The sequence below is a fragment of the Plecotus auritus genome, assembly GCF_963455305.1.
Source record: "Plecotus auritus genome assembly, chromosome: 4".
Lineage (NCBI taxonomy): Eukaryota > Metazoa > Chordata > Mammalia > Chiroptera > Vespertilionidae > Plecotus > Plecotus auritus.
Genome location: NC_137775.1, coordinates 156,617,826 through 156,639,995, shown reverse-complemented (window position 1 = coordinate 156,639,995; position 22,170 = coordinate 156,617,826). Strand labels below are relative to the sequence as shown.

The following is a 22,170-nucleotide window of genomic DNA, read 5'->3' as shown; positions in this document are numbered from 1 at the left end:
GGGTGGACATATGAGTATCTCATTGTGCTGATCTTTGTATATGAAGAAAAACATTTTGTTTCAATTTTAGCAGCAGAATTAAAGATGAATGTATAGCTGCCTTAAATCAAAGAGGCAGAGGGCCTGGTTTGTATATGTTCTTATTATTAATAAGCTAACAGCAAAATGAAGAAGCAGGCCACTCACCTGTGTCAGGGGACGTTACACTTATGCTACTTAGTATGATAAAAATTGACTTTATGATTTTTTTCAATATATTATGGTACAGTAAGTACATGACCAAATGTTCCTTCTGAACAGTTTAGCCCAGTGGTCGGCAAACCGCGGCTCCCGAGCCACATGCAGCTCTTTGGCCCCTTGAGTGTGGCTCTTCCACAAAATACCACATGCGGGCATGCACATACAGTGCGATTGAAGGAGTACCCTAATTAAGTTAATAACAGTGTACCTACCTATATAGTGTAAGTTTAAAAAATTTGGCCCTCAAAAGAAATTTCAATTGTTGTACTGTTGATATTTGGCTCTGTTGACTAATGAGTTTGCCGACCACTGGTTTAGCCAAATGTCTCTTGGTCACCTAATTTGATTTCCTTATTAACCACTCTAAACATTGTATCTAGACCCACAAACCTGTAGAACAAAATCTTCCCAGCTTTTGCCACCTTATAATATGGAGAAGAGGAGTCCTTAGTGGGGAGGAATCATCATAGCATCATTATAGGTAAATTATGAATGAGTCCTGTGAGGAAAGAGACCACGGAGACGGAGGCAGGCGGGGAGGGGGTAGAACATATTTACTAAAAAAGAAGGAAAGGATGAACATAAGGTGAAAGGCTACATAAAGGGTATTGTAGGGTAGGTATTTTGTTATTTATGTGTGTTAGTCTTCTGTATAATGTATCTTCATTTCTTTTGACACATTATATATGTCTAGTCGTAATCTTATTTTTGTAAAATGTCACTAGAATCTTCAGAACTTATTGTATAAAATTATAATTAATATTTTATTATACTCAATGAATTGTTATAAATAACAATAGTAACATTTCTTATATATGTATAGCTTCCTTACATTGTTATGTTTTATGATATATGCAGACACAAAATAAAGAATATAAGTGATACCATCAAACTTTAATTATGAAAGATCATTTTCTTGCCCTTTTATTCAAAAGAAGCTTAGATTCTCCACCCGTGTGCTTATGGTAGTGACCTTAGTGAAGCTTGGGAAAGATGACAAGGAACGACATAGAGAGTATATTGGACTAAAAAAAAAAAATGTGCTCTGGCTTTCTGTGGAATGCAAGGAGATGGAAATATCCCTCCACTGTGACCATCCAGAAAGCTCTTATTAGAAGACTGTTTTGTCATGCTTACCTCTTTTATGTGTAGCTCCGAAGAGAAAGGAACCACAGTTGGTTGGGGGCTCATTACCCCTACTACTATAGTCTCATAACTGCAGATAAGTAACCCTTTTCTGCACAGACATCTGAAATGGTCCAGAGAAATTAATTATTGGTCAACCAAAGAGTTGACATTGCTTTTTGGACTAACGGTGTGAAACATATATCAGACTTTTAATTGAGTCATGTTGTAAATTCAGCAAAAGCATTTTACTCTACGATGTGTTCAAGATACATATCTGACCATATAGAAAAAAGACAGCTAGTGAGGTGAAAATGAATGTAAAATTAATATCAAGCCAACAACTTTTATGTTTGAGAACTTCATAGGTAAAAGGAGGATGAGGAGAAGCCGTCGAAGATGGAAGAGGAGAAAAAGAAGGAAGGAAGGAAGAGAGGCAGGAGGGAAGGAAGGCAGGAAAGAAGAAAGATGTCTTTGCATGTTTGTTGTTTGTTACCCGACCTGACATTTGTTCGTTTCGGCTGTAGATAGGTTGGAGGAGCCCAGGCCTACACACCCACTGAAAATACTGAGATGGTTAGTTCAAGACAAAGACTTAGTGGAACCCAGGGTGACTCCATAGGTCAGCGTCAAACAGAGCATGTCCTCGTGCAGCTCTTCACCTTCCCTCTTCCTTTCCTAGGGCTGTGGGTGTGTGTTTTTATTTATTTATTTATTTATTTTATGTTCTCCTTTGAAAATGGAAACTAACTGGATCAGCTGTGTTTCGTTTTGCTCAGAATTTTTTTTGTGTTTTTTTTTTTTTCACTTAGACTTATGCACGAAGTCTTTAACATATTTTTTATTTAAGGCCTCTGATTCTTGAATCATATTGTTATCATTGTTTTATCAAGTGAAATAAGTAGTTTAAGCCTATGATTTGTCTACTCTGTGTCCCAGCTCCCTGGAAAGCCCATATGTCCATTCATAAAGTTAGTTGTGCTGGTTGAAGGAAGCTGACTTTGAAATACCATAAAGGTAAAAATACAAGTATTTCCAAAGTCAAGAGACAATTATAAGAGATATTTGTTAAATATCTTTGAGGTGGGATACTGAAGATAAATGTGATTCACAGCGCTACAAAAATAATAGCTATTTCTCTTTTACTGAAGCTATGAGCCAGACCAATTACTTTTGCAAAGTTTATAATTCCTAAACAGTCACATGTTATATAGCATTGTAATATTAACTGTGATACCAAGTAAATATAGTGGTTTACATTTTTTTAAAAACACAGCCTTGTTTGAATATCTCTCAGGAAAAAAATTCTTTGTGATCGGTGGGGCAAATATCATTATGGCACCAAATGATATATACTTACTTTTGTTAAGTCAATTTTCCAACATCCCATAGTCTTAGAGCCAAGTAAAGGCCCTCCTCTGATTCTTCCTTTCTTTGCCTGTCCTCATAATCCAAAAGTATTAGTTATGTCAGTAGAAACATATCATTAAAATTTTTCTTTAATAATTTGAATTATATCCAAAAGTAAATATGCTGAGAAAGAAAATTATATTTCTGAAGCTAAATGATATTGAAATGTAGAAGGATAGAGCACTAATGGACTAAAAATGTCATTTCAAATTGACATTTAATCAAATGAAAACTAACCTTAATCAATATGTATTAACTATTTTCTTTTTTCCCCCATGCAAAGATTTATTTAAAACAATATTGCCTTACATTTGAAAAAGTTTCATATACTTTTTTTTTTCTCTGTTCATAATAGTTATTTGGGAGTAATGGAGAGGCCATTTTATTAGTTTAATCACGTTAAGTTTTCCTGTATCTTTTCCTCCCTGCTAGGAAAAGGAAGATGACAAATCAGACACCTCAAGTTCTCAACAGCCGAAAAGCCCACAAGGTCTAAGTGACACAGGATATTCTTCTGATGGCATATCAGGCTCACTTGGTGAAATCCCAAGTCTTATTCCAAGTGATGAAAAGGATTTGCTCAAGGGACTCAAAAAGGACTCGTTTTCACAAGAAAGCAGCCCTTCCAGCCCCTCAGACTTGGCTAAGTTAGAAAGTACAGTCCTCTCCATTTTGGAAGCCCAGGCAAGTACACTTATTGAAGAAAAGTCAGAAAGGAAAACACAGCCCCAAGAGGTTTCTCCTGAGCAGCCTAAGGAGGAGCAGATAACTCAGAGTTTAACTCAAACAATGGAAACTACAGTTTCAGAAGAGAAGCTCAAAGAGAGTCAAGAAGCAAAAGATACTTTTACAAAAGATGGCCAACAAGACACTCCTCCCAGAAAGGACCACAAAGAAAAGTCTGAGTTTGTTGATGACATAACTACAAGAAGACAGCCTTATGATTCCGTTGAAGACAGTAGTGAAAGTGAAAACTCACCTGTTCCACAAAGGAAGCGGAGAACTAGTGTCGGTTCATCAAGCAGTGATGAGTATAAACAGGAAGATAGCCAAGGATCAGGTGAAGAGGAGGACTTTATTCGAAAGCAAATCAGAGAAATGAGTGCTGATGAAGACGCTTCAGGTTCTGAGGACGATGAGTTCATTAGGAACCAGCTCAAACAGATTAGTGGTATTATTGAGAGCCAGAAGAAGGAAGAAACAAAAGGAAAAGGGAAAGTAACAGCAGGGAAACACAAGCGACTGACTCGAAAAAGTAGCACAAGCTTTGAGGAAGATGCAGGGAGGCGCCATTCATGGCATGATGAAGATGATGAGACATTTGACGAAAGTCCTGAAATTAAATACAGAGAAACTAAAAGTCAGGAGAGTGAAGAACTTGTAGTTGCTGGAGGAGGAGGGCTGCGTCGATTTAAAACGATTGAACTCAACAGCACGATAGCAGATAAGTATTCTGCAGAGTCATCACAGAAAAAAACAGCTTTATATTTTGATGAAGAGCCAGAATTAGAAATGGAAAGCCTGACAGACTCTCCAGAAGATAGGTCAAGGGGGGAAGGATCTTCTAGTCTTCATGCTTCCAGCTTCACTCCTGGCACATCCCCTACATCAGTGTCATCGCTTGATGAGGACAGTGACAGTAGCCCAAGTCACAAAAAAGGGGAGAGCAAGCAGCAACGCAAAGCTAGGCACAGGTCACATGGTCCTCTTTTACCGACTATTGAAGATTCTTCAGAGGAAGAAGAATTGAGAGAGGAAGAAGAATTATTGAAGGAGCAAGAAAAGCAGCGGGAATTAGAACAGCAACAAAGAAAAAGTTCTAGTAAAAAATCAAAGAAAGACAAAGATGAACTTCGAGCTCAGAGAAGGAGGGAACGACCAAAGACACCACCCAGTAATCTCTCTCCTATTGAAGATGCATCTCCAACAGAAGAATTACGTCAGGCTGCAGAAATGGAGGAGCTCCATCGATCTTCTTGTTCTGAATACTCACCTAGCATAGAGTCAGATCCAGAGGGTTTTGAAATAAGCCCAGAAAAAATAATTGAAGTGCAGAAAGTTTATAAATTGCCCACAGCTGTGTCTTTATACTCACCAACAGATGAGCATTCTATTATGCAGAAAGAAGGTGGCCAAAAGGCATTAAAAAGTGCTGAGGAGATGTATGAAGAAATGATGCATAAAACTCACAAATTCAAAGCTTTTCCAGCTGCAAATGAACGAGATGAAATGTTTGAAAAGGAGCCTTTGTATGGTGGGATGCTAATAGAGGATTACATTTATGAGTCTTTAGTAGAGGACACATACAATGGTTCAGTCGATGATGGTCTGCTAACAAGGCAAGAAGATGAAAATGGATTTATGCAGCAGAGAGGGAGAGAGCAAAAAATAAGACTTCCAGAACAGATTTATGATGATCCTATGCAGAAAATTACAGACCTCCAGAAAGAGTTTTATGAGTTAGAAAGCTTACATTCTGTTGTGCCTCAAGAAGATGTTGTTTCAAGTTCCTATATCATCCCAGAAAGCCATGAGATAGTAGATCTGGATAGTATGGTAACTTCTGCCAGTGAAGAAAAAAAGTTACTAGATGCTGATGCTGCCTATGAAGAACTCATGAAGAGGCAACAGATGCAGTTAACACCTGAATCCAGTCCAACCCAACCCCCTATCAGGGAAGACATAACAGAGGCCACTATGGACTTTGATAGGTTGCCTGATGAATCTTTGACATCAAGTATTCTTTCAGGAGCATCTCTTACAGATTCAACCAGCAGTGCAACACTCTCAATTCCAGATGTTAAAATAACCCAACATTTTTCAACAGAGGAAATTGAAGATGAATATGTAACTGATTACACGAGAGAAATTCAAGAGATAATTGCCCATGAATCACTGATTTTGACCTACTCTGAGCCTTCAGAAAGTGCTACATCTGTCCCACCCTCTGACACACCTTCCCTCACATCATCTGTTTCTTCGGTTTGTACCACAGATAGCTCCTCACCCATTACTACCCTGGATAGCATAACTACAGTTTATCCAGAGCCAGTGGATATAGTAACTAAATTAGAAGATCCTGGGGATATTTCTTCTTCAACATATTTTCAAGGCAGCATCATAGACTATCCAGAAGAAATAAGTATATCTTTAGATCAGACTACCTTACCAGATGGTAGAACTAGTACTGATCATATTTCAATTTCCTTATCTGATATGACACCTTCTATCTTAGAATCTGAAGAAACTAAACCCAAGGGGCTAATTGCTGACACTATTTCCACTGACTTATCTATATCTGAAAAGGACTCGGTGAAGAAAGCCAAGAAGGAAACTGGGAATGGAATCATTCTGGAAGTTTTGGAAGCTTACAGAGGTAAAAGGAAGGATTCTGAGGCTGAACTAGCTAAAACTAGCTTATCTGAAATGGTGTTTGATCAACCACCTTCTGGAATAGCCTTTCCAATGAAGGAGCAAGTTTCAGCTGCATGCTTTGTATCTGGAGAGATCTTTGGTCAAGCAAAACCTGCATCTCAGTTACCATCGGGCGGTCCTTCAGTTTCCTCTCTTCCAACTAAAAAGCACCCATTCCTACGAAGCTCTTCTTTGGACACATCAGCTCAACCTCCTCCTCCTCCTCCACCTCCCCCTCCTCCTCCTCCCCCTCCCCCTCCCCCGCCTCCTCCACCACTTCCTCCACCAACCTCACCTAAACCTGCTATTCATCCTAAGAAAAAATTAACAGTTACAGCTCCAGTGACTCTAACTATGACAGCTGCATCTCTAGTTGACACTGTTACTGCTATAGAGACCACAGCTGTTTCAAGGAGTAATGGATTACCTATAACAAAAATATGTACCACTGCACCTCCTCCAGTTCCTCCTAAGCCATCTTCCATTCCATCTAGACTTGTATTTACCCACAGACCTGAGCCAAGCAAACCTCCCATCGCCCCCAAACCCCCCATTTCTCAGCATCCAGGACCTACACAAAAACCAACAGATACATACCCCAAACCAACAGGTTTATCTTCAACTTCAAATATGACATTAAATTTAGTCACTACAGCAGATTATAAATTGCCTTCCCCTACCTCCCCACTTTCCCCTCATTCTAATAAGTCCTCACCAAGATTTTCCAAATCCCTCATGGAAACTTACGTGGTTATCACATTGCCATCTGAACCTGGGACTCCAACAGATTCTTCTAGTCAAGCAATTACCAGTTGGCCCTTGGGATCACCTCTCAGAGATATGATTGCCACTGAACCTGTATTTTCTGTAGTTCCTCCTATGACAGCTGCAGAAATGTCATATTCATCAGAACAGAGCCTTCACATCTCAGGGGCTTTGGAGACATTTTCTGCTATCCCTGTCACAACACTATCTTCATGTCAAGCAGCCCCAGTTTCAGTTACACCGTTTCTTACAACTGAAGTTTCTAAGGCTGAGATTCCAGCAACCAGAAGTACAGTCCCTAGTGTTGGTCTCAGCAGCATCTCCATAACAATTCCCCCAGAGCCTCTTGCTTTAGATACCCTACATTTAGAAAAGCATCAGCATAAAGAAAATGGAAAGTTGCAGCTTATCGGTGATGCCATCGATTTGCGTACAGCACCAAAAGTAGAAGTTAAAGGAACTGAGAAATGTATGGATCTTTCTGCTTCTGCAATGGATGTGAAAAGACAGACCTCAACAAAAGAAGCTTATGGGAGACAAATCAGTGCTGTCCAACCCTCTATTATAAATCTCAGTGCAACTTCATCAGTAGTGACTCCGATATCCCTGGTCCCTGAGACGGTGACTGCTGTCACGTGCACAGCTAGTGCAAGTTATACTGCAGGCCCAGAAAGCCTAGTGAGTATAGAACATGCAACAGCAACACCACTTCAGCTTACTACATCAAAGCACACTGAGCCCCCTTACAGGATACCAAGAGGCCAATCCTTCCCTACAGTTAAGCAGGAAGCACCAATAAACTTATCTTTAAGTACTTCAGCACAGGCAATGACACTGGCTACTGCAAAGCCTATTACTGTGCCTCCTGTTGGTGTCACAAATGGATGGACTGATAGCACCACATCCCAGGGCATCACTGATGGAGAGGCAGTGGATCTCAGTACAACAAAGTCTCATAGAACTGTTGTAACAATGGATGAATCTACTTCAAGTGTGGTGACCAAAATAATAGAGGATGATGAAAAGCCGGTTGATCTGACTGCCGGGAGGAGAGCTGTGTGTTGTGATGTAGTTTACAAGTTACCTTTCGGGAGGAGCTGCACAGCACAGCAGCCTGCAACTACTCTTCCTGAGGATCGGTTTGGTTACAGGGATGACCACTATCAGTATGACCGATCAGGGCCATATGGTTACAGAGGGGTTGGGGGAATGAAGCCTTCCATGTCTGACACTAATTTAGCAGAAGCTGGACATTTTTTCTATAAAAGTAAGAATGCTTTTGGTTATTCAGGAGAAACTGATGCAGCAGTAGATCTAACTTCAGGGAGAAGTTCTACAGGTCAGTATGATGTCGCTGCAGACCTTTCCTTGAAATATCATTATGGTGTTCCTCATCTCATTTCAGGATGAAAATGTGGCCCCTTTTTCCATTTTGTTACTTTTTCTCTTTCTTTGAATATTTTGGCAACATATTTTGGAGTACATGTGCGCTTTTATTTCTTCATTTTTTAAAATTTATTCTGCCCAAAGTCACCTGCATGTGCCTGCATGTTCAACATTGCTTTTCTTCGGCATCTAATTAGGTTAACCAATGAATTTGCATGTGGTTCCATTCATTATGTTCATCAAGATTGAGAGCTCTTTCAAATTCCCAAAGCATCATTCCTTTTTGGAACTGGACTGTAACTCTACCCTGTATTTCAGGTGAGGTAATGGATTATTCAAGCAAGACTGCAGGTGCATATCCAGAAACACGACAAGTCATTTCAGGAATTGGGATTAGTACCCCACAGTATTCCACAGCGAGAATGACTCCACCTCCAGGATCCCAGTATGGTGTGGGGAGTGTTTTGAGGTCAACTAATGATGTTGTCTATTCTTCAGAGGCAACTCCAATTCCCTCCACATTTGCTATCACCACACAACCTGGCTCCATTTTCAGCACCACTGTGAGGGATCTGTCTGGTGTGCACACAACTGATGCAGTGACTTCATTATCCACACTGCACCAGAGCCAGCCAATGCCTAGATCATATTTTCTAACAACAGGGGCATCTGAAACAGACATTGTAGTAACTGGTATTGATATCAATGCCAGTCTACAAACTATTACTATGGAAACTCTCACCACTGAGACAATAGACTCAGTTCCCACGTTAACCACAGCATCTGAAGTGTTTTCTGAAGTGGTGGGAGATGAAAGTGCTCTTTTAATTGTCCCTGAAGAAGATAAACAACAACAGCAGCTAGACTTAGAGCGTGAGCTCTTGGAGCTGGAGAAAATTAAGCAACAGCGTTTTGCTGAGGAATTGGAGTGGGAGCGTCAGGAAATTCAAAGATACCGAGAACAGGAAAAGATGATGGTTCAAAAAAAGCTGGAGGAACTGCAGTCTATGAAGCACCACCTTCTCTATCAGCAGGAAGAGGAGCGTCAAGCCCAGTTCATGATGAGGCAGGAGACATTAGCTCAGCAACAGTTACAGCTGGAGCAGATCCAACAGCTGCAGCAAAAGCTTCACCAGCAGCTAGAGGAGCAGAAGATTCGCCAGATCTACCAGTACAACTATGATCCCTCTGGAACTGCTTCTCCACAAACCACGACAGAGCAGGCGATGTTGGAAGGGCAGTATGCTGCCCCAGAAGGTGGTCAGTTTTGGACGGCTGAGGATGCAACCACCACAGCCTCAGCCGTTGTGGCTATTGAAATACCACAAAGCCAAGGATGGTACACAGTTCAGTCTGATGGTGTTACTCAGTACATTGCCCCACCCGGCATCCTGAGTACAGTTTCAGAAATACCTATAACAGACGTTGTTGTAAAAGATGAAAAACAACCCAAAAAGAGAAGTTCTGGAGCTAAAATCCATGGACAGTATGATGAGACAGGGGAAAATATGGCAGAGGATCCCCGCTGTTTTAAAAAAATAGTAGACAGTGGTGTACAAACTGATGATGAAGATGCAGCAGATCGGAGTTACGCGAGTAGGAGGAGGAAAACTAAAAGGAGTGTTGATACAAGTGTCCAAACTGATGATGAAGATCAGGATGAATGGGACATGCCTACTAGATCAAGGAGAAAAACTCGTGTAGCAAAGTATGGCGATAGCACTACAGAGGCTGAGAAGACCAAACCCCTTTCCAAAGTCTCCAGCATAGGAGTTCAGACAGTGGCAGAGATATCTGTGCAAACTGAACCAGTTGGAACCATACGAACACCTTCGATACGGGCGCACGTGGATGCCAAGGTAGAAATAATTAAACACATTTCAGCACCTGAAAAGACTTACAAAGGGGGCAGTTTAGGATGTCAAACAGAAGCAGATTCAGAAACACAAAGTCCTCAATATTTGAGTGCCACATCTCCACCCAAAGACAAGAAACGCCCTACACCTTTAGAGATTGGTTATTCATCTCACCTTCGGCCAGATTCCACACTACAGCTGGCTCCTTCCCCACCCAAATCTCCAAAAGTCCTTTATTCACCCATCTCACCACTTTCACCAGGCAAAGCCTTAGAATCAGCCTTTGTACCTTATGAAAAACCCCTCCCTGATGATATAAGTCCACAGAAAGTACTGCATCCAGACATGGCTAAAGTTCCCCCAGCGAGTCCTAAGACAGCCAAGATGATGCAGCGGTCCATGTCTGACCCCAAGCCTCTGAGTCCAACAGCAGACGAAAGTTCCAGGGCTCCTTTTCAGTATATCGAGGGCTACACGGTAAGAGTGATTCTTTTCAGTTAGAAGACAATGGATGAGTTGATGCTAACCATGTGTTTGCAGACTTTAGGAAGCCATAAAGCTCCTGGTACCTTGGGAACCTAATACAAAATTTCAGTGAGTATCATTTCATTAGTGATTTGAGGAAAAAATAGAAATGTATACATTCCCACAAAAAGAAAATTTACTATTTTGTGAGCCAAAGAGAGAAAGAAGTTCATTATTTTTGACAATGAGACTGAAAGTTTTGTTCTCATCTTGAATTCTCCCAAGCATTCATTGTAGACTGTGATTTCAGTGAATATAATTAATGTTCACATTCAGTGATGGTTTAAACATAGGGCATAAACAGATAAGACAAAGGATGGCCATAAATTTAGACCCATGGATATTGGAATTTTCAGTGGGAGGGTCTTTGGAAATTATCTAGTTAGTTTCTTCTTCCTCAAGCCAGAATGTTTTCATAAAAGCAACTTAGAGAAGTTCTGGAGCTAAAGTCCTAAGACAGTACGATGAGACAGGGGAAAATATGGCAGAGGATCCCCACTGTTTTAAAAATATAGTAGACAGTGGTGTGCAAACTGATGATGAAGACTCAGCAGATTGGAGTTAAGCAAGTAGGAGAAGGAAAACTGAAAAGAGTGTTGATACAAGTGTCCAGAATGATGACTAGGACATTTACGCTTTAAGGAACATTTCTAGGGCAGGCTGATGAAAGTGTAATATGATGTTCATAGTTCATCCATACTTACTTTGTTTCTGGCAACCATCCTATATAATAAAAAGCTAATATGCAAATCGACCGAACAGTGGAATGACTGCTCAGTATGATGTGCACTGACCACCAGGGGGGCAGATGCTCAACACAGGAGCTGCCCCCTGGTGGTCATTGTGCTCCAACAGGGGGAGTGTCACTCAGTCAGAAGCTGGGCTCACGGCTGGCGAGCGTAGCGGCGGTGGTGAGAGGCTCTCCCGCCTCTGTGGCAGCGCTAAGGATGTCCAAATGCCGGCTTAGGCCCGCGACAGTGAGAAGGTGCAGGCTGGGCTGAGGGACACCCCCCCAAGTGCACAAATTTTGTGCACCAGGCCTCTAGTTTTAACATAATCTCAGGTAAACCTTAGTCCTGATGTTTAAAAGCAAAAAGAAGTATATTTCTTTGAATAATAGATATTAATAATTACTAATTATTTAGAAATATATAGGTATGCTTCAAAGGGAAAAGAACATATATCAATATTTGGGATGCATTTGTGAATATCTCAATTGCTGATAATAAGAAACGTTAATAATCAGCAATAAAAGCAGACATATCCTACTTAAAATCTAATATATACTCTAATATATAATTCTTTAGAAGGTCATTGATAAATATGTTAATTCAATTTAAAAATTGCCCTTAGTGCACTGGTCTTATTGATAATCTAAACTTTTATCTTCTTTGCTTAAAATGTCACTCCCACTTTATTTTTATGTAGATATCTGAAATACTGAACACCAGTTGAACTAAATTTAGCTACTAAGACAGTCCAGCCACCTTACCAGTGAGGAACTAAGCCCAGAATAGTCTCTTTACTTTATCATAGTTCCTTAATAAGTGAAAATCTGGCCAGAATTAGAATATTAGACTCTGCATTTTACAGTCTTATCCTTTATTTGTCTCTTCTGATACTTACTGAACGTTTTTAATATTTTCTTACTAATTCAATACCATGCTTGGTGTCTGTCTTTTTATCTTGTCATTTCCTCTGCTCTTTCTAAAATTCCAGTTTAAATCCCTCTTAATTCGGTTTATTCATTTTAAAATTTATTCTTGTTTGCATTCACTCATTATCTCATTCATTCATTGCTCTTTTCCAGACACTCTGGAAAACTGAAAATAAAGGATGGGCCAGAGAGGCAGTGGTCATGCCTAATCTCCTACTGCTGAGAAAGTTTTGTTCTTCTTGCCTATGTATTGTATTAGTGTGCCAAGGCTCTCATAACAAAGTATCATGGGCTGGTGACTTGAACAACAGAAGTTTGTCACAGTTCTAGAGTCTAAATGTCCAAAATCAAGGCATCAGATGGGTTGATTGATTCTGGGAGCTGTTACAGGGCTCCCTCCTAGCTTCTGATAGCTTCTAGCATTCCTTGTCTTGTAGGTGATGGTCTCCCTGTATCTCTTCACATTGTATTCCCACTCTGCGTATCAGTCTCTGTGTTAACTTTCCCCTCTTAATAAGGACATCAGTCCTATTGATTAGGTCCCACACAAATGACCTTGGTTTAAACTGATTACCTTTGCAAATTCCCTGTTTCTAAATAGTTTCACATTCTGAGGTATTAGGGACTAGGGCTACAACATATATTTTTTGAGGGTGGGAGGGAAACACAATTCAAGCCATAACACACATGAAAGCACTATGCTGCATTTTTTTGTTTGTTCACAAGCAAATGTTGACTGTTTCTCAAGGTTTGTTTTTTCTCCTCTTTGCCTACATTTTTTTTTCTTAGTGACTATTTCACAAGCTTTTTTGGAAAGCTTTATTATTTTTTCATTGTGGGTAAAATCCCCCTTCCTAGAGTTTCAAAACATTTGTGTTAATTGTGCAACCTGGGACATCAGAGGTTTAAATTGTATTCCATTCCCATTCAACTCTGTGGCATAAGAAACTTTAACCTTAATATGGTTTTATCATCATAGACTTTGGTCGCATCTTTGACACAGAAGTTCCAGGGCAGGAGCATATATTGTCTAGTTGGTGTTTTACTGGCATTTGAGCTCTGGCTAACCCTAAGATATCATATACATTTGATTGATTAAAATTAGCAATAATTAACATAAAATTATAAAGTATTAGACACAGTGGGCATCACTAGAGCAGCGTGTTATCTCAGATCATTTTATTGAATTATGTAATATTCCTCAATGTCTGAAAGAGGTTAGTGTTATCCCTTTTCTAGACCCCTTCAGCCTGGTATTAAAGTCACAGCCCCATAGCCAAATTCTATTTTTTTTACAACATTTATGTAACCAAACGAGTCTTGTAACTACTTCCTTTTACAGATACAAAATTTTAACTCTGAGTAAAGATGGAAAAAATTACCACCTTTTCTCTTAAATCCTGTAGTTTGCTCCCTGGGAAAATTCCCAACAGGTATAGCTAAACCAAAGTCGGAATTTATTCCTTCCCATAGTTAAGCTTGCTACTTAGCTGTGACTTGATAGTAATGTGTTTTCATTATGCTTTAGAAAAATCACAGGAAGCAGTATGGTTTCAATTGAAAGGCAGTATGTAAACTTTTATCAGTAGAACTCTTTTTCAAATAAAATGTTTTACGGAAGCCAAAGAGTTAAAAAGGGGTGGAAACTGGTGTAGAGTGATCAAATACCTATCTATAATGATTAAATGAAGTGATTTTTATAACCCTCCATCTTCTAAGTCTGGCAATAGTATCCAATAAATTTGGTTCCCTTTCCTCGGATTGGCATGGGGCTATATTTGTATGCCTTCAACAGAAATTTGTCAACTATCATTGAAGAGCTTTACTTCATGAGTTGGTAAAAATAACTCTCAAATCTCCTACTAACTGTGTGCCTTTCATATTCGGTGGTGTATATAATGCTGCTTCTCCAGAAATTTCAGATTCCTATTCTCTATAACCATTTTTAATTTACTCTTTTGCATCCTGAGGCCTTCCTTAACTCTCCAGTTGAAAACCACCAACCTTTTTAACACTCTGTCCTTATATACTTCTTGATTTGTCTCCATTATCGCTTATCATAAAAAAATACTTGTTCCTTTGCAAATTTATTTATTGTCTTTCTTTGCCCACCAGAATTTATGGGTGAGGGTTTTTGTTTTTTATGTTCTTTGCTATATCCCCTGTGCCTAGGAAGATGCTTGATTCATACCTAAGCTCTCCATAACAATAAATTAATATGATGAATTGGTGAGTGAATGGACCTCTTTACCCATCAAACTGCTGCTCACCACCACATATAACGAAAAATAAAAGCAAAGCAAATAAAGTCCTATTCATCCTCCCACTGCACTTTTTGTGTAGTTCTGTTAAAATTGTTTCCCTTTGCTTTCTCCTGTTTTTCTTCCATTTGCTGAATCAGTGACGCTACATTTTCTCAAATTTATTTCAATCCAGTATTTATGTATGTATCTGTGGATTATCTCTAGCATCACATCTAAGGAATTTTTATAAACTAGAGCCTGAAATGTGTTTCTTATGCCCATTCTCTTTCTTCTACACAATGAAACTGATTATATCATTAACCTCAGAAGATCAGTGACTCGAAGAAGAAAGGTTAATAATATAGCATGTTCCTTACAAAATCGGAGGAGAAAGTGACATTACCCATTGGGAGAAATAGCAGTGTGAATTTAGATAATTTGAAGCTTGAAGGTATCTAATTCATTCCAAGATTTTTCTATCTTAAAGAAATATATATTTTAAGATGATTTCTCTATTTTAAAAAGCATATATTTCATAAATAGCACATATTTTGTCTATGACACCACTTTTTTGTACTAAAATGAGCTACATTTCAAATGTTATCACCTCTACGAGGTCTTCAAAATACATAGGCTGTTAAATGTTAAGCTGATTTGTCCTACCCTTAGACTTAATGTACAAGTTTAGTGCTTTTTAAGTAATAGGCAAACTTCTTATTAAAAAACATTTTATTCTAGAGTTTAAACCAGAATTCTATTGCTAAGCAGATAGAATTCATGAGGTGATTTTTACAAGAATGTTTTGCTTCACTGATTGCTCTTTTGATAGCTATTTTTAATATTTTTGGAACCATTTAATGTCTATTTCTAAGAGTAATTTCCATAACCTAAATTGAGAAGTTTTATTTCTGTCAATTTTATTTCGGTCAGAATGTACAGTTTAAGAATAATTACTATGATGGCCCACTGTGATTTGAAGAAAAATATTTATTAGGTGTTGTTTTTCATTACTGTCTTTGAAAATCAATGTAAGAAATCATTCTATTAAAACTGATTTTTTTAAATATATTTTATTGATTTTTTACAGAGAGGAAGGGACAGGGATAGAGAGTTAGAAACATCCATGTGAGAGAAACATCGATCAGCTGCCTCCTGCACACCCCCTACTGGGGACATGCCCGCAACCAAGGTACATGCCCTTGACCGGAATCGAACCTGGGACCTTTCAGTCTGCAGGCCGACGCTCTATCCACTGAGCCAAACCGGTTTTGGCTAAAACTGATTTTGATGAAAACACCTGTTTTATAATGGTGGCACTTACGTATGTCAGAAAACTATTCATATAATTTAGGATTCTCTAACCTGCTGCCTTAGCTTTTACTGAAACATGTAGCACTCAACTAAAATGATTATGGTCTAAAATTTTGTGAGAGCTTAAGGTATAAGGTACATAGTGGCATAGTCTAATAGTTGCTAGACATTTTCCTATCATAGTATTCACCATCAAAATATACATTTATAATAGGCATATATACATACATAGATATAATAAACATGTACATAAAATACTGCTTTTATAGCATCATATAACTAATAAAATATTTTTACATGTGGCTGCTTGGTTGAGATCCAAACCACTTATTTTTTGTAGTCTTGATGTTTATTTTTATTCCATATTTTAAAGATGAGGAACCTGAAGTCTAAGTCAATGTTCTTTTTATCCCCAGACAACATTTGCATCAATGAGGTCCAACTATTTAACAGTATTTTCTTTATAGTAATGTTCTGTATCTTGAATTATGTGCAGAGTTTGAATTAGGTCAGCAATAGAACAAGTGAGGTGAGTTAAACTGATTCTTAAATGAACTGGCTAAATAAACTGAGATCGTGTAGCCTGAAGCTATACACAACAAAAAGAATTTTTATTTTGACCTCAAGAATTAGTTAAAACCATTGAAAAATTAACCTCAGTGATTGAAACTATATAAAAAATTATTAAGCTAGATTATAAAACTGCTATCTTAGTATTTGGGGGTTGAAAAAATTTTGAGATGGCAAATAGAAACACAATTTTGTGAAGAATAATATATAATGCTCCTGAGAGAATAAAATATCAGTAAAAATCAAAGATTTGAAGCTAAAGGTGATTGATTACACTCATCAGGCCCACTCCTCTTTCTCACTCTGCAAGTGAATGTTTAAAATAAGTGTATGAAAAAATATATATACATAAATTGTTCAGGCTCTCTGATAAATTATTTTGTCAACATGAATAAATTATTATTATAAAGTTGGACCAAATTTTAATTTTCTATTAGGTAGTGTATTTTAGCATGATAGACACAAGGCAAGTCCTCATTGTTTTTTTTTTTTTCTGATAAAACAGCCCTAAATCACAGATCTCAGTTTCTAGAAATAGGGGCTACTTGTATGGCTTAGTCATTTACTTCTTTGACTCTAAATGAAATCTATACTTAAAGTAATAATTAATGCTAATTGTTGATAGTTTTATAATACTTCATAAAAGATGATATCACAACATTAATTTTCCTTTTGACATCAATAAATATGCATTTCTTCAGTGTGTCATGGGTATTCAAATGAAAGAAATGTTTCTAACAAAACAGCAATATTGTAATTTTTAAAAAGCATTTTTGTTGGTGATTTCAACCAGTTCTTCCCTTTATGGCAGGAGCTGATGGCTATAAATCTCAATTGCAGAACAGTCATTAAGCTTAGGTTTCACTAATTATCCAGTTGGAAATTCGTCATGACCCCATCAAAGTATACCTCTATTCTCATGTAATTGAATGTATAGAGTTGATAATAATTGAAAAAGAAGTTAACCTCTTAAATATAAAGATTATATTTATTGTCATGTTTATATTAACCCATGATCTTTATCTTTTAGAAGACTGAATAAAATATTTCTTGCCATTTAGTTTAATTGCTATCTTTTATCCATTGTTAATGGTATTGTCTTCTGAAGAACCAAATGGCTTGGCAGTTTATATTGAATAAGGGCCATGGTCAGGTACTTTACCAGAAAATTTAATTTGGGTTTATGAAGATGAAACATTTCATTCACTGCAAACATATGTGATAAAAGCAACTCTGAATTATCTTAATGTCATGTTCCAGTTTGTGTTCTAATCCATAGGATAATCTATGAGAGAGAAATGAACAAAAAACAGAGACTCTGACTTTTGTGATTAGGCATTTCAAGAGTCTGAATGTAAAGTACCTATTTATTATCTCAGGATAATTTAGTGAAGACTTTGCACCACTATTGAAATGGTCATTATATTTCCCATAGCTTTTGATAAGTAGTTATTAAGTCATTTCTCAAAATGCTAAAGTTAAACTTGTTCTGATGAGAGATTGCCAATGAGAAAATATAGAAGCATTAGAGTCACTACAATCTCTCTTATGGATCAATAATTTGGTCTAAAAATGGAATAATTCACAGGCAGGCAGTACTACAAAATTCAGCCTGCTGGAGCATAAGAAATGAGTTGCTATAAAGAAAAATGGAAAGATACTTTATACTTTTGGTTTACATTTATGTTTTAGGATAAGTTTTAATGTTAATTCTTGGAAATTTTTATTAACTTTATTATTCTACCTCAGATTGCCTGCATGAACCATTTAACACATTTTCTGATAAAAGGAGATAGTTATTATTCCTTGGTAAGGCTATTAGAACTGTAAACGATTTTTTGACCTTGAAGAAGGAACCAGCATTAGATAGTTGTTCATAGCATTTGGTATCCCAGTCCAGCAGCACCCGTAAAAGTTAATTGAGAAAATAGCCAGTATCTGTGTTCATTTTCCTGTGAGCTGATCTGTGATTTCAATTCTTAGGCTATTATGTTTTCATAGTCTTTAGGCTGTCAATGCTTTTAAATTACTTTTTTGTTTCTATTTATGCTTACGGGTCATCAAGCCTTCTTTCTGCCTAGCTAAGAGCACATAGGCAAAATATGTTTTGCTGCCTCGATAAATTTTTGAAGTCATAACTACAAAAAGAGTTATTTTAAACTTAGTAATGATAACATTAGGAGACTAAAAGGAAGAGAAAAGGAGGTCATTGTTTCCTTCAAGCATTTTCTTTTCTCCTAGAAAAATATAATCAAGTAATCAAGAAAAAGTTATGTTGAATGAAGCAACAAACATCTGAATACTTACATAGCAGTGCATCTTTCAAATGAAAATATATTATCTGCATATCACTAAGATAAATATATTTCTTCCACCAATTTTTACTTCTTCCTCTGAGTCTACCCCAGTTTTTTTTTTGACAAATTCTGCATACAGAATTAAACAAATAGGGAATAAAATGTACTCTTGCTGACACCTTTGCTATAGGAAATCATTCTTTCTATCTTTCCACATTCTGTCCTGACAGTGGCTTCCTGTCCACAATACAGGTTACACTACAGGACAGTCAAATGCTGAGGCACACCCATTTCTTTCAGAGCAACCCATAACTTTTCATGGTCCACACAGTGAAAGGCTTTACATATTCTATAAAACCATCTTCTGAAATTCTTTGTCAAAATTTAGTACAAGCGTTTTCAGTAATGTCTCAAGTGCATCTTCTTTTTCTAAATCCAGCTTGAACATCCAGCATCTCCTGTCCATTTAAGGTAAAAGCCTTTGTTGCATCACCTTGAGCATCACGTGTTTGGATGGGAAATTAAAGCAATGGTCCTATAGTTATTGCACTCCTGGACATCTCTCTCTCTCTCTCTTTTTTTTAAATTGGGATTTATGTTGAATCTTCCTAGTCTGTAGGCCATTACTTTATTTTCCATATTTGTTGACATATTCCTGTTAAGATTTTGACAGACTCAGTCTCTTTGGCTTGAAATAATTTTATCGGTATTCCATCTAACCCTGGTGATTAATTTCTTCAAAATGCTTTCATGGCAGCTTTCGCTTAACTTTCTAGAATTATAGGTTCTTCCTCAGAGGAATCTTCTTCTCTATAGATTTTGCCTCTTCTATATAGATTTTCTTTGTACTGGTTTCATCTTCCCTTTGTTTTCTCCATGTCAGATAATGTGCTTCCTTATGGGAGTTCAGCGCTTCAAGTTTAGATTTGAATGTCCCATTTATTTCTTGAATCTTATGGTAGAGATTTCTTGATTTGTTGTTGTTCTTTTAGATCTCCTTACATTTTGACTGTTGTAATAGTTCTCTTTTTCTCTAATGATAGTTGTTGAAAAACTGTGTTCAGGATTCCAACCCTGCTTTTGTCACCTTTTACTTTTGCCTCTCGTCCATCTTTAACAATTTACAGTGTTTCTTCCGTCATCCCTCTCAATTTATATTTTCTTATTACTTCTGGCATTGTCTTTTTGCATTCTTCCTTAATAGTATTTCTAGTTTCAGTCCACAGTTCATCTGGTTCTTGGTCAATTGAGTGTAACAGTGCAAATATGTTTTTATGTGGACTTTAAGTCCATTAGGAATGTTATTTACATTATATTTTTGACACTGTGATTCTTTTAGTGCTCTAATGTTGTATAGTAACAGTTTATAGTCAGTACCACAATCTGCTCCTGGTCTTATTTTGGCAGAGAGAATACCGTTTTTCCATCTCCTGCTTCTAATTACATAGTCTATTTGATTTTGGTATTGGCCATCTGGTGAAGTTCATGTATACAGTCATCTGCTCAGTTGTTTGAAGCATGTGCTTGTGATGGGCAAGTCTGGCTTCATAGAAATCCACAAGCTGATCTCCTGCTTCATTTCTGACCCCTAGTCCAAATTTTTCAATGACATTTGATTCTGCTTTATTTTATAATTTTATATTCCATTCACCTATAATTATTAGTATGTCTTGTTTTGCTGTGCAAGCAATTTCTTCTGTAATACTTAACAGCTTTTCATTTCAGTTTCAGCTTCTGTAGTTGGAACATAGATTTGAATGATGGGTATATTAATAGATTTACCTAAAAGTCAGATTGATATTCGGTCAGACCTTACATTGTAGCCCCTAACTGCGTTTGTTAAATCTTGCCTAAGTCTTAAAGCCACTTCATTTCTATTAAAGAATTATTGCTGACATTTTCAAGAAATGGATATTATAATAACAATTAGTTAATTATCTTTAATAATATCTACCATTTATTATATATCCCCTTTTCTAGGCTTTTAAGAAAAATAGCCCCAATTAAAAAATTTTTAATCATTAGTTTCCCAAGTAAAAATCATTAGCTACATTTAAGGGTCATAGGGGACTTCTCAATGTCTTTGGATGGTCACCATAAAAATCTGGCCATTTCTTTGCAAGAATGTTGAATAATTTGGCTATTATTAACAACCTATAAGTTATCTCCATTTCTTGGGAACACCTCAAAGACTGGTCCCTCTTACCTAGTAGGAACTGATTAATGGGAGCAGTTTGTAAAATTCATATTTATTATTACTTCATATGCAAAGACAACTTGGAGTAGTAAGCTAACTTCTAAAAAATGTCATGCTCTTAATTGATCAGTGAGTTGAACATGTGGAGTGATTTTAGAAGGGTACAGAACCTAATGCCCCTGATGTTAATTGCAATGCATGGCATTTCTTCATTAGAGATTTGATTATCTGAGTAATAAAGACACCCCCCCCCAACAACCTATTAAAATCTATGTATTCCTAAGACAGATCTAATTTTCAGCTTTTATGAGAAAACACAAGTCGCTCATGTATAAAGAATCACAAAAAGACCAAAGGATCATTTGACCTTGGCAGTATTTTTATAAAGGGCCTCAAAATTTAGACTTCTGATGTCATTTTCAAGTACAAGTCATTTTGTATTTTTGTTTGTGCATATTGAAAAACATAATCTCAATGTTAATATTTTAAATATATCACATTTGGTAATCTTATTTGGGAACATTTCTTCATTACTTATATATTAGGAATACTTTTAAAAAAATGGAAATAGTCTGTGTCTCTCTTAAGTACCAGTAAAGCCTGCACGTGTTGATTTAGCCATGTATATAAGGCAAGCCTATAAAGGCTGGAACTGTTCAGGAGATAGGAAGACCAAAAAGGCATATTATTTTGCCCAGAGCAAGCTGTTTTCTCAAATACTTACTCTTTCTGTAAGCCAGTGTGAGAAACACAGAATAATTTTCACTAAAAATTCTAACATTCTAGAAAATTAAAAATTATCCCCATTTCTTAGGAACACCTCAAAGACTGGGCCCTCTTACTGGTAGGAACTGTCAGCCAGGAAAGAAGGCTGAGATAGTAACCCACACAGGGTCCTGATAACTCCACAGTGAATCACTTCTGGCTCATGAGGAAGGCTTTACCACAGAAAATAACACAAAAAGTAAGATGAAACAAACAGTAAAACTCTATCCCTATAACACAGGCTTTCCAGGAAATACTTGTCAGAGTAGACGGACTGTCTGTCTAAAGAGCATGAGACCAAATTATCAGAAAGATAATAGTCATATATTCAGATGTACAATACTGTAGAAAGTCAGTGAGCATATTAGTGATAAACTGCTGTGTAACAAATTACTCCAACATTTATTTT

General features: G+C 37.2%; 1 protein-coding gene across 6 annotated transcripts in view; it reads left to right on the top strand.

Annotated features, from left to right (window-relative positions):
* The window catches only part of PCLO (piccolo presynaptic cytomatrix protein), a 309,161-nt gene that overhangs the window by 137,983 nt on the left and 149,008 nt on the right, over positions 1-22,170 (top strand). For 5 of the 6 annotated variants that reach the window (XR_013960307.1, XM_080663233.1, XM_080663230.1 and 2 more), the window contains exons 5-6: positions 3,208-8,293; positions 8,659-10,673. Coding sequence is in view for 5 of the 6 variants with exons in the window: in XM_080663233.1 (XP_080519359.1) it covers positions 3,208-8,293; positions 8,659-10,673 (7,101 nt within the window). In the remaining variant the exon portion in view is untranslated. The remainder of the gene's footprint in view (positions 1-3,207; positions 8,294-8,658; positions 10,674-22,170) is intronic. The other variant, XM_080663234.1, reaches the window with a different exon arrangement.